General features: G+C 33.5%; 1 protein-coding gene across 1 annotated transcript in view; it reads left to right on the top strand.

Moving 5' to 3' along the window:
- Positions 1–8,054: 8,054 nt before the first annotated feature.
- Positions 8,055–14,933, top strand: part of LOC111383495 (protein disulfide isomerase-like 5-4) — an 8,818-nt gene continuing 1,939 nt past the window's right edge. The window contains exons 1-10 of the mRNA XM_023007611.1: positions 8,055–8,364; positions 10,308–10,398; positions 10,561–10,655; positions 12,402–12,459; positions 12,636–12,820; positions 12,919–12,976; positions 13,117–13,157; positions 13,292–13,366; positions 14,197–14,253; positions 14,784–14,850. Coding sequence (XP_022863379.1) covers positions 8,324–8,364; positions 10,308–10,398; positions 10,561–10,655; positions 12,402–12,459; positions 12,636–12,820; positions 12,919–12,976; positions 13,117–13,157; positions 13,292–13,366; positions 14,197–14,253; positions 14,784–14,850 — 768 coding nt within the window. The 5' untranslated portion in view covers positions 8,055–8,323. The remainder of the gene's footprint in view (positions 8,365–10,307; positions 10,399–10,560; positions 10,656–12,401; positions 12,460–12,635; positions 12,821–12,918; positions 12,977–13,116; positions 13,158–13,291; positions 13,367–14,196; positions 14,254–14,783; positions 14,851–14,933) is intronic.

Here is a 14,933-nt window from a genome sequence, read left to right as displayed (position 1 = left end):
TTTTTAAGCATGCAATATTTTGCCTTAAATGTTGGTAAACAGTGTGAAGATGGGTATGGCAGCATAAGATACGATCAAGAGACAAACCCCAAAAGTTCCTTTGCAACATCTAAGTACTAGATCGAGAATACAAGTAAACGCGCTAGGTGCACTTGAAAGCGTAATAGGCATGACAAATTATTCTTAAAGCTGCAGACATTCAAAATAATATTTTATTGTTAAGAAACAACACAGAAAAGAAACAACACAGAAAAAGAAAATTGTTCCTGGCATAATCATAGACCAGGGAAAAAAACGAAAGCATTACTTAAATGATAAGACATGGAAAGGGGCTTCTAAGGAAAAATTGGTTGTTTGAGCTTGAAAATATTCCACCAAATTAAAGATGGTAAAAATGGTACTTATAAGACAATGACTATATCGCCAAATTCCTCAATTGTCAATCTAGGCCATTTACGTAATACCAATTATTTCTTATTTACTCCTAAAACATCAAGAAAAATTGCAACTTATTTTTATCTTATCGGGTTTGTTTGTTTGTTTTTTTGTTTTTTTTTTCCAGGTCCAGCAATGCACCACACCATCGACTACATTGTTTTGACCAAATAAATTTATAACCTATGGCAGCAAACAATTCCATTTCCAGACATCCCATTTGAATAGTAAAATGGCATTCAAGAGAATTTATCCCAATTCACTGGACCGTGTACCAAGCTAATGTAACATGATTCCACACTTGGTGAGTTCATAAGAGGATCCAGTTAACCAAGCTAATGTAACATGATTCCACACTTGGTGAGTTCATAAGAGGATCCAGTTAACCAAGCTAATGTAACATGATTCCACACTTGGTGAGTTCATAAGAGGATCCAGTGTACCAAGCTAATGTAACATGATTCCACACTTGGTGAGTTCATAAGAGGATCCAGTTAACCAAGCTAATGTAACATGATTCCACACTTGGTGAGTTCATAAGAGGATCCAGTTAAAAACTACACAGTCCAGTGAATTGGGATAAATTCTCTTGAAAATGCCATTTTACTATTCAAATGGGATTGTTTGCTGCCGTAGGCTATAAATTTATTTGGTCAAAACAATGTAGTTGATGGTGTGGTGCATTGGTGGACCTGAAAAGTAAAATAAAATAAAATAAAATACCGATGAGATGATAATAAGTTGCAATTTTTCTAGATGTTTTAGAAGTAAATCGGAAATAATTGGTATTACGTAAATGGCCTAGATTGACAATTGAGGAATTTGGCGATATAGTCATTGTCTTATAAGTACCATTTTTACCATCTTTAATTTGGTGGAATATTTTTGCTGTCAAACAACCAATTTTTCCTTAGAAGCTCCTTTCCATATCTTATCATTTTAGTAATGCTTTCGTTATTTTCCCTGGTCTGCGATTAAGCCAGGAACAATTTTCTTTTTCTGTGTTGTTTCTTAACATTAAAATATTACTTTAAATGTCTATAGCTTTAAGAATAATTTGTCATGTCTGTTATGCTTTCAAGTGCACCTAGTGCGTTTACTTGTATTCTAGATCTAGTACTTAGACGTTGCAAAGGAACTTTTGGGACGTGTATCTTGATCGTATCTTAAGCTGCCATACCCATCTTCAGACTGTTTATCAACATTTAAGACAAATATTGCATGCTTAAAAAGATCTTGAAAATATAGCTTCTGAATTGACCTCTCTCTCTCGGTATATTGTGTCCAACGATGGCATTAAGGTTGGTCCTCCACTGTTGAAAGCCATCAAAGTTGGCCCAGCCCATGATAGAGACATGTAATTTCCATGGATTGTTCTCTGGTTGAGGCTTTTTTGTTGGAAGTTTTAGAACTTGGGTAGCTCCTTTCAATCTAGCCCCTAATATAGCGATACTTGATTTTGATAAGATCAATTGTGATGCATTTCATGAAGTGATTAGAAATATCTTGATGTTAAGAGATAGCTTATTGCATCTCAAAGTAAGAGGCTGAATTTAGCTAAGCCTAGTTTGTTGCCATATGATAAGAGTTTCAAGAATATTGGAGACAGCCCCAAACCTACTGTCACTTTTTGGGGGACTAGGAGGAAAACTATCTTTTGATTTAGTACCCCAGTCAATCGCAGATAGACGTACAGTTGTACAAGTGATAAATATTTGTGATTGATGTCAGCGTTGTCTTGGGAACAGTAGGTTTCATCCATTGATTCCTTCATGTATATATCTTCTTTTTTTTTTTTTTTCATGTATTGAGGAGGATAAGAAATTTAATATATAGCTCATTTTCTTCTATGGTTTCTATTTTGTCAAAAATTCTTATTTTGCAACATGTTCATTTAGTATATTGTTGAACTGGTGTTCTATTTTTTCTAGAATAGGTTAAATATAATTAAAACTGTCCGCAAGCACTCAATAGATTCAAACTTAAAGCCCACTGGCTCTGAGTTTCAATCAGGACAAATTTCAACAGCAATACAGCACGAGGAAGTTGACGAAGAACATGGTGAAGGTGTTGTTACACTTAATTCACACAATTTTGACAGGGTTTCACATCAATCAAAGGATGGTGCTTGACAACCTTGAGTTCTGACTCCTATCTTTGTTTTGTTATTACATTAGCATCTTTAATGTTTACTCATGCAGTAGACTTCTGATAATTCAAAATATTGCGTTGACAGGCACCCTATTTTGGTAGTTATTTAGGTTGTGAAGTTAAATTACCTTATAAAGGTTTAGATCACATGTATACATAGAGAAAAATGTAGAATAACAACCGTTGGATGGAGAACACGTGATTTCATCAACCAGTCCAAAATGTCTCTTTGTAGACGTCCATTTATCACCCTATAGGTGGGCGGGCATTTAAGGTTTCTGGATTGCAGTTGACACGTTGACATTTGCTGCAAAGTTGTCACATCCATCATTCATAACATTTTATTTTGGATCAGGGGCGGATCCAGCCGTTTTGGATTGTGAGGTCAAAAATTAGAGTCATGCTACAGTACCCACATAAACGACCACGGGGTTGACACAACATACACACATGGGGTCGGGATTATTTTATTCATGGGGACCCCGCCGGACATGTGAGGACGCGGTCACTTGCGAGGTCATCCTTGTGGGTTGTGCTTAGCTCCAAAAATTAATGTGTAATTTTTTAAAACAATATAATATTTACAAAAATAAGTTAATACGCATTTTGACATCTTGAAAGTGTCTTATAATTCTATCATTATCAATATTGTTAAATAAATTTTGTTATATGTATAATTTTGTTTACCATGTCATTTATGGATGTTGAGCGAATGATGAATAAATCAAATTGGATGTAGAAGTAAATGAAATTTAAGTTTAACGAAAAATAATTTGAAAGTAATTCAAATTACATTTAATCCATAACGATTTTAGATTTTTTTACATCATTTTTAATGTAAAAATTCCTAATTTAATGATGTAAATTATATTGAAAAATTTATCGTGAAAAAATAATAAACGTTAATGAAATAATTGATTTTTTTTAAAAAGACGAGTTAAACGTCTCTTTTAATACGTACGTTTGATGCATATTTAACTATTTTCGATATCTGTTTGGACAATTCGATATGACTACGATGTAGTTTTCGTAACGAACTTCTAGATGATGCAAGCGATTTGTAGATTTGAATAGAATATGATCATCGGCAAATTTTAAAAGTTAGCATATTATCGAAAATTTCGAAATACTAATTTGGAACGGCCTACTTTGATACATCGTAACTTTTGCCATGGTTGATCATTTCGCACACCATTAAGAAGTAAAAAACTAGGTCAAGTGCGTTTAAAAATGATATTGAGAATGCAATATTTCAATTTTATTTGGTATGTATCTATGTAGCACCCACACGCTGCCGGTGACAGCATATTGATGTCTGACACGTATCGAACACCAACACGCCTCTGACACGTCGTCGACGCGTGTCGGAGTTGTTTGCAGTGTGTTGGACAGTTGTTGGGTAGCTAAGTTGAAGGGAAGAAATGCAATCGAAGCTGGAGGAAGAAATACAATCGGAGTTCAATTTCTTGTCTGGGAAGGAAGAATAAAAAAGAGGAAAGAAAAAAAGAAAGAACAGAGAAGAAGAAGAGACCTTGCCTGAAAATGGAACATTGGAACCTATAGAACTGAAGAAGTCAGAGTAGAAGACGGCTGGAGCAGGAAAGAAATCAGAGAAGAAGCTAGAATAGAAAAGAAATCAAAGAAGAAAAAAAATAAAGAAGAAGAATGGACGGCTATAAATAATGAAAATCTCCTATACCAATGAATAATTTAATTTGTAAGGCCCACCATTGTAAAATCTTGTACCATTTTATATATTTTTTGTACCTTTCAATGCCTGCAACTTTTGTTTAAATAATATATAATATTTTGATTGAATGAAATTGTACAATTTTACCCCTCAACATAATTCATATCTATATAAGAAGGTATTTTTTCCTTGGCCAGTGGTCACTGTTACAAAAATTGCAAGAAAACTTCAATTTTTTTTATTTTTTTCAATCCTCATTTGAAGAATCATTTTCAAGATCAAGAAGAAGAAAATTTTCCAAGTTTTAGGTAATATCACTCCTATCTTATTTAAGTATTTGAAATTATTTTTCTTTTGAAGTTATGAGTGATAATGATATGAATGATGATTTGTCTAATCCTCTTTGAAAATATGTTACAAAACTTGATAAATTTAGTCAAAAGGGTGGTAACATTATTTGGCAATGCAATTTTTGTAATGCAACTAAGACAAGTTTTTACACAAGAGTGAGGGCACATTTGTTAAAATTAAAAGGCTATGGAATTGAGGCTTGTGGAAAAGTAACTATGAAAGATATATGTGAAATGCAAACAATGGAAGATGAAGTCAAGTTGAGAATGCAAACTAAGGCGGGGAAAAGAGTGTCATTGCCATTGGATAATATGGGTTCAAAGGATTGTTATATTTTGGAGGAAAAGAAAAGAAAGAATAGTGTAATGGAAAATGCTTTTAATGTGACAACACGTGACCAATTGGATTTTGAAATTGCTAGAATGTTTTATTCAAGTGGTTTGCCTTTTACTCTTGCAAAAAATCCTTATTATATTAGTTCTTATACTTTTGCTTCCAATAGTAGAATTTCCGGGCATTTGCCCCCCGGTTATAACTAGTTGAGAACTACTCTTCTTCAAAAGGAGAGAAAAAAATGTGGAAAGGTTATTAAATCCAATCAAGGGCACATGGGTGGAAAAAGGTGTTACCATTGTAGGTGATGGATGGAGTGATCCACAAAGAAGGCCACTAATTAATTTTATGGTGGTGATCGAGGTTGGACCAATGTTTTTAAAAGCGTTTGATCGAGATAAATATTTTATTACTAACTTGATGAAGGATGTTATAAATGAAATTGGTCATGAAAAGGTAATTCAAGTAATAACTGGTAAAGTTCCAAATTGCAAAGGTGCCGGGCAAATAATTGAATTGGAGTATCCTCATATTTTTTGGACACCATGTGTTGTACATACACTAAATCTTGCTTTGAAGAACATTTGTGCCGCAAAGAATGTTGAAAATAATTTGATCACATATGAGGAATGCAATTGGATTACTAGTCTTCATGATGATGTGATGATTATAAATTTTTTTATCATGAACCATTCCATGAGACTAGCAATGTTTAATGAATCTGTACCTTTGAAGTTGCTTTCCGTAGCGGAAACAAGATTTGCTTCTATTATTGTCATGTTCAAAAGATTTAAGCTTATCCAACGTGGTCTTCAAGCTTTGGTTATTAGTGAAAAATGGTCACTTTATCAAGAAGATGACATGACGAAGGCAAGTTTTGTAAAATTAAAAGTGCTTGATGATTTTTGGTGGGACTCTATAAGTTATGTTCTTTCCTTCACTTCTCACATTTATGATATGCTTAGATTTTGTGATATGGATAAACCTTGTCTTTACTTGGTTTACGACATGTGGGATACAATGATTGAGAAAGTGAGATGAATAATTTTTAGGCATGAAAAAAAAGTTTAAAAAGAGGAATCATCATTCTACAATGTTGTTCATCGGATACTTGTAGATCGTTGAAACAAAAATAACACTCCACTTCATTGCTTGTCTCATTCTCTAAATCCAAGGTAACTTTTAAATCTAATTCATACATATATTGTTTATTTAAGTTTTCATAATTTTTGATATTTTTAATTAGTTATTTAATGAATTGTCATTTCTTTTAATTTCTTTTAATTAGTTATGTCTTAAAATTATTGGGGCAACCATCTTCTTCATCGTGTTGTGAGCGTGAAATTGGAGTACTTATTCTTTTTTTTGCACTCTTTTAAACGAAATAAGCTAACTCCAAAACGTGTGGAAGATTTGGTTTTCGTCTATAGTAATCTTCGTCTCTTGTCAAGGAGGAGTGCGCAATACTCACAAGGAGAGACTAAAATGTAGGATATCGGAGGAGATGCATTTGATACATTTGAAGATGTTGGTGTGCTTGAAGTTGCTAATTTATCTCTAGACGAACGGAATTGGAGGCGATAGTATTTGCGGATGGAGATGAAGATGTTGAAGAGATTCAAGATGAATGATGTAATTAATTTTGTTTTTACTTTTTGAACTCGCGTTAATGTTATTAAGAAACATTTATCAATTTAATGTCAAGTTTGATTTCTATTTATCATATATATATATATATATATATATATATATATATATATGATTCCATAAGTATAAAAAATTATTACTTTACACTATAAAATTAAAATAAACTAAAAATAATAATTTTATTATCAAGGTGTCGACGACGTATCATGTCGGAACTTGTTTAAAAAATTGCCTGTCGGACACTCGTGTCCGTGTCAGTGCTTCTCAGGTATGTGTTAAAGTGGGTTGAAAACAAGTTAAAACAATCATTTTCTAAATAAAATAAAATTAAAAAAACCAAAATTTTGTGGGATCATTTGACCCCTGTTTTGGATAGATCATTGCCGAAAAGATCCGTATCTTATGCCAAAAATTTTGGGCCTTGTGGCTCAGATTTTGTTTTGCACCATTTTGGACTGAACGCTATCCACCTCGGATTCTGCCTTGCTTTATATTGATGTGTTAGGCACTTTGGCGCCTCGAAGAGTGGCCTGTGTATGATGACCTGGTAGTTCGTCAAGAGAGGCATAATACTATTAGTGATCACCAATATAGATTCGTCAGATAGATCATTGCCGAAAAGATCCGTATCTTATGCCAAAAATTTTGGGCCTTGTGGCTCAGATTTTGTTTTGCACCATTTTGGACTGAACGCTATCCACCTCGGATTCTGCCTTGCTTTATATTGATGTGTTAGGCACTTTGGCGCCTCGAAGAGTGGCCTGTGTATGATGACCTGGTAGTTCGTCAAGAGAGGCATAATACTATTAGTGATCACCAATATAGATTCGTCAAAGATTATTGATAACAATTTATTATCGGGATTCACCAACAGACGACTTCGAAGTCGCTCATAAATGTTGCTTTTATATATTTTATTTTGATTAGAAAATGACAAATAAGTTAAAATGTTTCTTCACTCGTTCTTTATAATATTACTGACTTATAAGGTTATTTTCGACTTTATTTCGTTCCCAACAAAATTTCGACTAGTCTTTTAATTTACATTCTTATTAATTTATTTATTGATGAAATTTTATCTCATAAATTAATTTTGTTAAAATATTTATGCTTTACTATGCCCTTGCTTGACACCCATTATAATGAAAAATTTGGGTAAAATATATTGTGGAATAGTAATTTTTTGGAAGAATATGTGGTTAAAAGTAAGGAATTTTTTTTTGATTTAATTTTAATATTATTATATTAAAAAATGTGTGGTTGAAAAGAAGGATGATAAAAATGTATTAAAATTTTAAAGGGAATTAAACAATGGCTATTACTAACTAAAAGATTAATTTTTATTTATTTAATTTTCTTTAATGTTATTATTTACCGACGGATTTTTTTTCAGAAGAAAAATACAGATAAAAGATAAAAGTAATATATAAAAGTGATCTCTTTTTCACGCACTTCACAAATCTCACGCCACATTTCCCTGCACCAATCCGCACCCAAATCTAATTTTCGGGATTCTCCATTAATTTCAGTCACCAGCATTTCTGCTTTAGCGAATTGATACACATTGAACAATCTGCTTAAAACCCTTAAGCGGAATTAATAATTACACATTTAATTTTGCAGCTGTGTATAAATATTAATAGACTGCAGATTTCATTGACTCGTTATTGTAGATCTATCAGTTTCAAACACTCTCCAGAGTACTGGAGAATAGCCATGGTTTCGACTAGTAAAATCAAATCCGTTGATTTTTACAGGTAACAGTTTTTTCTATTTGTTTATTTTTATGAATTTGTTTGGAAGGCTTTGTTGTCAAATTTCGTGTGATGAATCTCTAATTTTGGGATCATTTGTTGCCCTAAAGCCCATCAATTATTTGTTGTGTCGTGAATGTTAGTCTATGTTTTTCTACGTTTTGGTTCATTCTGTAATTATTTTTGGATGAGTTGCACTGTTTTATTTATCGTGCTTAGGTGTTGGATTGTGGTTCGCAGTGAATGTAACATGATTCTGCACTTGGTGAGTTCGTGAGAGGATCCAGTTAAAAACTTACATAACTTGGTATACGGTCCGGTGAATTGGGATAAATTCACTTGAAAATGCCATTTTACTATTCAAATGGGATGCCTGGAAATGGGATTGTTTGATGCCGTAGGCTGTAAATTTATTTAGTCAAAACAATGTAGTCTACGGTGTGGTGCATTGGTGGACCTGAAAAAAACAAATAAGATAATAAGTTGCAAATTTTCTGGATTTTTAGGATTAAATCGGAAATAATTGGTATCAAGTAAATGGCCTAGATTGACAATTGAGGAATTTGGTAATATAGTCGTTGTCTTATAACTACCATTTTACCATCTTTAATTTGGTGGAATATTTTTACTGTCAAACAACCAGATTTTCCTCAAATGCCCTTGCCATATCTTATCATTTTAGTAATGCTTTCATTTTTTTTCCTGGTCTGCAATTTTGCCAGGAACAATTTTCTTTTTCTGTGTTGTTTCTTAACGATGTAATATTACTTTGAATGTCTGCAGCTTTAATAATAATTTTTCATGCCTGTTACGCTTTCCACATTTCCTTGTATTCTAGATCTAGTACTTAGACGTTGCAAAGGAACTTTTGGGGCGCGTGTATCTTGATCGTATCTTAAGTTGCCATACCCATCTTCAGACTGTTTATTAACATTTAAGACAAATATTGCATGCTTAAAAAGATCTTAAATATACATTCCGAATTGACCTCTCTCTCTCTCTCTCGGTACATTGTGTCCGACGATGGCATTAAGGTTGGTCATCCACTGTTAAAAGCCATCAAAGTTGGCCCACTCCATGACAGAGAGATGTAATTTCCATGGATTGTTCTCTGGTTAAGGCTGTTTTGCTGGAAATTTTAGAACTTGGGTAGCTCCTTTCAATCTGTTCCCTAATAGAGCGATACTTGGTTTTGATAAGATCAATTGTGATGCATTTCATGAAGTGATTAGAAATATCTTGATGTTAGGAGATAGCTTATTGCATCTCAAAGCAAGAGGCTGAATTTAGCTGAGCCTAGTTTGTTGCCATATGATAAGAGTTTCAAGAATGTAGGAGACAGTCCCAAACCTACTGTCACTTTTTGTGGACTTGGAGGAAAACTATCTTTTGATAACCACAGTCATCCATAGACAGACGTACAGTTATACAAGCTATAAATATTTGTGATTCATGATTGAAATTTTATTTGTGAAGGAGAAAGATGAAAAATGAAATATTGGCAAGCTTAGTTGTTGACCTCTTTCCTTTAATCCTTTCAAAATATAATTCTATTTAGCGAACTTTTGAATTAAAGAGGAAGGGCTACTAAGAGTAATAGAATTCAAATTCAGTATTCCAAATTCGGTTTTATTGACACTAAATGAAAATATTGTGTTGCTAATGATGCTGCATACTAACATTTGATGGCACTTGGAGTTTCTTATTTTTTTTCCCTTTTCTTTGCAGAAAAATTCCCAGAGATTTGACTGAAGCATCTTTATCAGGTGCTGGGCTGTCAATTTTGAATTAAAGAGGAAGGGCTACTAAGAGTAATAGAATTCAAATTCAGTATTCCAAATTCGGTTTTATTGACACTAAATGAAAATGTTGTGTTGCTAATGATGCTGCATACTAACATTTGATGGCACTTGGAGTTTCTTATTTTTTTTCCCTTTTCTTTGCAGAAAAATTCCCAGAGATTTGACTGAAGCATCTTTATCAGGTGCTGGGCTGTCAATTATAGCTGCCTTTTGCATGATCTTTCTATTTGGAATGGTAGGAAGCTGACTCCTTCCTGGTCAATCATTAACAGCTTTTTGAGCAGATAGATTTATCACAAAATAAATATTGCTATCATTATCTAAATTTATTCAGCAAAGATTGCTTTACACTGTATGTTTTGCTTTCAGTTATAGGCTGTTCTTGTGTTATATGCAGGAACTAAATGATTATTTGACAGTGAGTACCTCTACATCAATTATTGTTGACAAGAGTTCTGATGGGGACTTCTTACGAATTGATTTCAATCTGAGGTAAAATTTGCTTGGTTAATAATATCTAAAATCAGGTGAATATGGCATGGGAAATATTTTCACACGTAGCTTTTCTTATTGCTTACGCCTGCCCTTTCCGTATGCTCAGTGTGAGACTAGTTAGATTGTAGGCTTGCTTTATTCATAAAAACAAGTGGTATATCAGCGGGCCATTCACAACCATTTGTTCTCTTTTTCACCTTTCTTTTCGAAATATGGGAGAGGATGTTTTCCTCTCTCTAAGTGTATTATTCTTATTTTAAAATATTACAACTCTATTATACATTCTTTTTCTCATTTTGTTTTTTAGTTTTTAAATGAAGAGTAATGCATTGTGGGAAATCTGAATGCACTTCACTGCAGCAACAAAACTATTTGGTAACTGATGAGCCTTTCATAATTATTATTGAGACCCTAAAATACCATTTTTTCTTCACCAGTCATAATATAGGTATTCCTAAGTCAAACTTGGAAATGGAAAATAGTGAAAAATGAATTATGGGAATTCTGAATGCACTTAACTGCAGCAGCAACCTATTTGGTAACTGACAAGTTCCTTTATTTCATTGTTGAAACCTTACAATTGATAATTATTTCCTCACCAGTTATAATATAGATATTGTTACATCAAAGTTTGCTTCCATTATCATGTATAAAACTAGAAGTTAGGAACCAAAACTTGAAATCACAGCATCTCTCATTCCTCAGCCTCTTTCTACAAGCAATTTTCGAAAAAATAAAAAGTGCTGACACAATTAAAATTATATTTTTTTCATTTTTATTTTGTAAATTAAATTTGTTTCTGTTAATTTTGCCATGTTGAAAATGTAATTCCCAGTGTGTCAGCAATGTGTCGATGACCCGGCCAACTCACAAAACCAAAAACTAATTTTGACATGCCAGTGTCATTTTCGAATAGATCGGCGACGTGTTGATGTCCGACACAATATCTTTTTCAGCATATCAGCAATGAGTTCATGACACGGCCAACTTATAAAACCAAAAAATTAATGTTGACACGCGTTGTCATTTTCGACATAGATCGGCAACGCGTTGGTATTCAACACAATATCTTTTCCAATGTATCGGCAATATGTTGATGATGTGTCTAACTCTACAAAATAAAAAAATAATTTGGACATGCCAGACATGTTGGTGACATGTCGAGTCTGACACAATGCTTGTCGGTAATGTGTCTAATTGTACAAAGTCAAAAATAATTTGAGCACGTCACCTGGGGTTTCCGACACGTGTTGGCAACATGTCGGTGTCGTCTGTCGTGTATGCGTCGGATGCTTAATTGTCGGTTTTGGAAGGGTATCCATGCAGCCTAGTATATTCCATTATTTTGTTCTATTTACTTTACTCAAAAGTCTCCACAGACTTTTAGAAAACTTTACTAATAGATGTCTCTAAAAAATGCCACCTTCAATCCTTCATTTTCTGACTAGATTGAAGCTGATAATCTGTTTATGATCCTATATTTTTCTCTGTTTTTGATACTCTTGATTCTATCGTCCTCTTAGATTGAAGCTCTATCTTATAGAGACAGAATGGAATTTTCTATTGCCCTTTGGCTAATAAAGTTCTTTCTATCGTGGATACATTATTGTATTAAACTGGAATTTTTCTTTGGGTAGCCATTCCTTATGTCTCTCTTTTGTGCTTCAACTAATTGATTTCTTCACTTTCTAGTCTGTCTTTCCATTAAATCGATATTGACGATTTCTTTATATTATCTGGTAGTTTTCCAGCACTATCTTGTGAATTTGCATCCATTGATGTCAGTGATGTCTTGGGAACGGTAAGTTTCATCCATTGATTCCTCCACGTATATATCTTTTTTCTTCATGTATTGAAGAGGACAAGAAATTTAATAAATAGCTCATTTTCTTCTATGGTTTCTATTTTGTCAAAAAATTTCATTTTGCTACATGTTCATTTAGTATATTGCTGAACTGGTTTCTTTTTTTTTTCCAGAATAGGTTAAATATAACTAAAACTGTCCGCAAGTACTCGATAGATTCAAACTTAAAGCCCACTGGCTCTGAGTTTCAATCGGGACAAATTTCAACAGCAATAAAGCACGACGAGGAAGTTGACGAAGAACATGGTGAAGGTGCTGTTACACTTAATTCACACAATTTTGACAGAGTTTCACATCAGTAAGTGGATTGTGCTTGACGGCCTTGAGTTCTGATTCCTATCTTTAATGTTTACTCATGCAGTAGACTTCTGATAATTCAAAATATTGCTTTGACAGGCACCCTATTTTGGTAGTAAATTTCTATGCGCCTTGGTGCTACTGGAGCAACCGCTTGGTAAATTATATCTTTTTCTATCTTGCTGGCAGTGTTACTCAATTTTCATCTATTTGAGCTGTTCACTCCTGCAATGAATGAGAACATTAATGTATGATTATAGATTGACCAACACTTTTCTTTCTCAATGGTTGTTTCAGAAACCTTCATGGGAGAAAGCAGCCAAAATTATAAGAGAAAGGTTGAATTCTTGCTGTATTTTATTTTTTTTTTAGACTGAAAATATGACCGTGTTCACAGTATTCTCTACATTGTGAAAATGGATATTATATTGATATTATTCCATTCAAAAGCTCATCTACAAATCGTTTTTAGATATGACCCAGAATTTGATGGACGTATTCTTTTGGGAAAGGTTGATTGCACTGAAGAAGTTGAGTTGTGTAGAAGGTACTTTTTGATAAAGCTTTTGCTTTTTCAATAAATTATTTGTCAGTTATGTAGAAGCTTTTTCTTATTTTTGTTTACATATGGAGTGTCTTGACTTTGATTGATCCTCATGTTTTATAATTCTTTTATAAAGTAGAAGTGTTGTTTCTGTATTTGAAGAGGAAGATTGAAGAGTGTGGTTGTAGGCACTTTTGGGCATGAATTGGCTCATGATAAGTGGTATAATTATGTTGCTACATTAAGTTGTAGAGAAATTTACTTACATAATTTCTCAACCAACTAAAATGAAAAAGAGATCTGAATCAATTTAAGTGTATGAAGGATAAAAACCAAAGAATTTTGCTTCATAACAGCAAGATTGCAGAGGCATGGAATTTAGCAACATGTCAAACTATACTGCCGTATTATAGATGATGATGTTAAGATGGAGGCATGATTATACTAGAATGGATAAAATTACTTGCTCATGAGCACACTTAGTTGCTAGAATGATTTTGCTTCATATTGCTACTTGGCATTGATTTCTGCAGAGATATTACCATGACCAAAATCTTGCTTGACAATCATTTTGGCATTTTGACTTCGTATATCTGTCTGCATTTTTCTTTAGTGCTTGCCTCATATAGAGTCAGAGTGCTTGCCTCATATAGAGTCAGAGTCCCCATGTAAACCCATATTCCCATGCAGTTTTGATTCATGCCAGCAAGCCTAATGCCTTTCTGAATTGTTGAACCAGCGATCAGTTGCTAATGTTACTTTTCTTGCCGTGGTGCTTTTCCTTGGCCCTTTCTTCCCTTTGGTTAAAGAGTCTCTTATTGATGAATGTTCAGGAATCACATACAAGGGTATCCATCTATTCGCATCTTCCGCAAGGGAAGTGATGTCAGGTAAATAGTTGACTCTTTTGCCAATTCTTGTCAGACTTTTCTGTAATTCTTTCAGATTTGTTCTTACTTGAATAGAGTTATCTTTAGACGCTTTTTTTTAACAGTACCTGTAAATTCAAAATTCAGCTTTTAACCTTATAAGGGGAAATTGGTGCTGGACTATAAACTGGACTTAACATGCCAACCTACTACTAAGCAGGGTATACTGTCTAGCTTTTTCTTAATTATGGTGATCCTTTGGTAACTATCCTTCCGTTTAGGAGTGCCATCACCTAGAGCAGGGGTAAAAGGCGATGACCAACAACAGTTAGTGGTCTCTTTTGTATGGGCAGCTGCTTTGTGAAAATAATGCCTTCTGTTGAAACAAATTGCTTTGTCTTATCACTTGTGCTACATGAAGACTTCAGTACATTTATATGAATTTTCTTTTCTAAATAATTAATTCATTTTGCATACTTTTCTGTAATTATCAGCTTATATCTTATTTAAATTTCTTCTTTGGTTTGCTGTTGGGTTTTTGTTTGACACAGAGAGGATCATGGGCACCATGAGCACGAGTCATATTATGGGGATCGGGATACAGATAGCCTAGTTAAGGTGAGACTTTTGACAGTATTTATTGGAAAGTTAATTTGGGAGGGAAAATTGCAAGATGAGGAAAGAAGGTAATAAATAGACAC

Source organism: Olea europaea, unplaced genomic scaffold (genome assembly GCF_002742605.1).
Source record: "Olea europaea var. sylvestris unplaced genomic scaffold, O_europaea_v1 scaffold2703, whole genome shotgun sequence".
Lineage (NCBI taxonomy): Eukaryota > Viridiplantae > Streptophyta > Magnoliopsida > Lamiales > Oleaceae > Olea > Olea europaea.
Note: the sequence above shows the minus strand (reverse complement) of the source record. Positions and strands in the feature narration are given on the sequence as shown.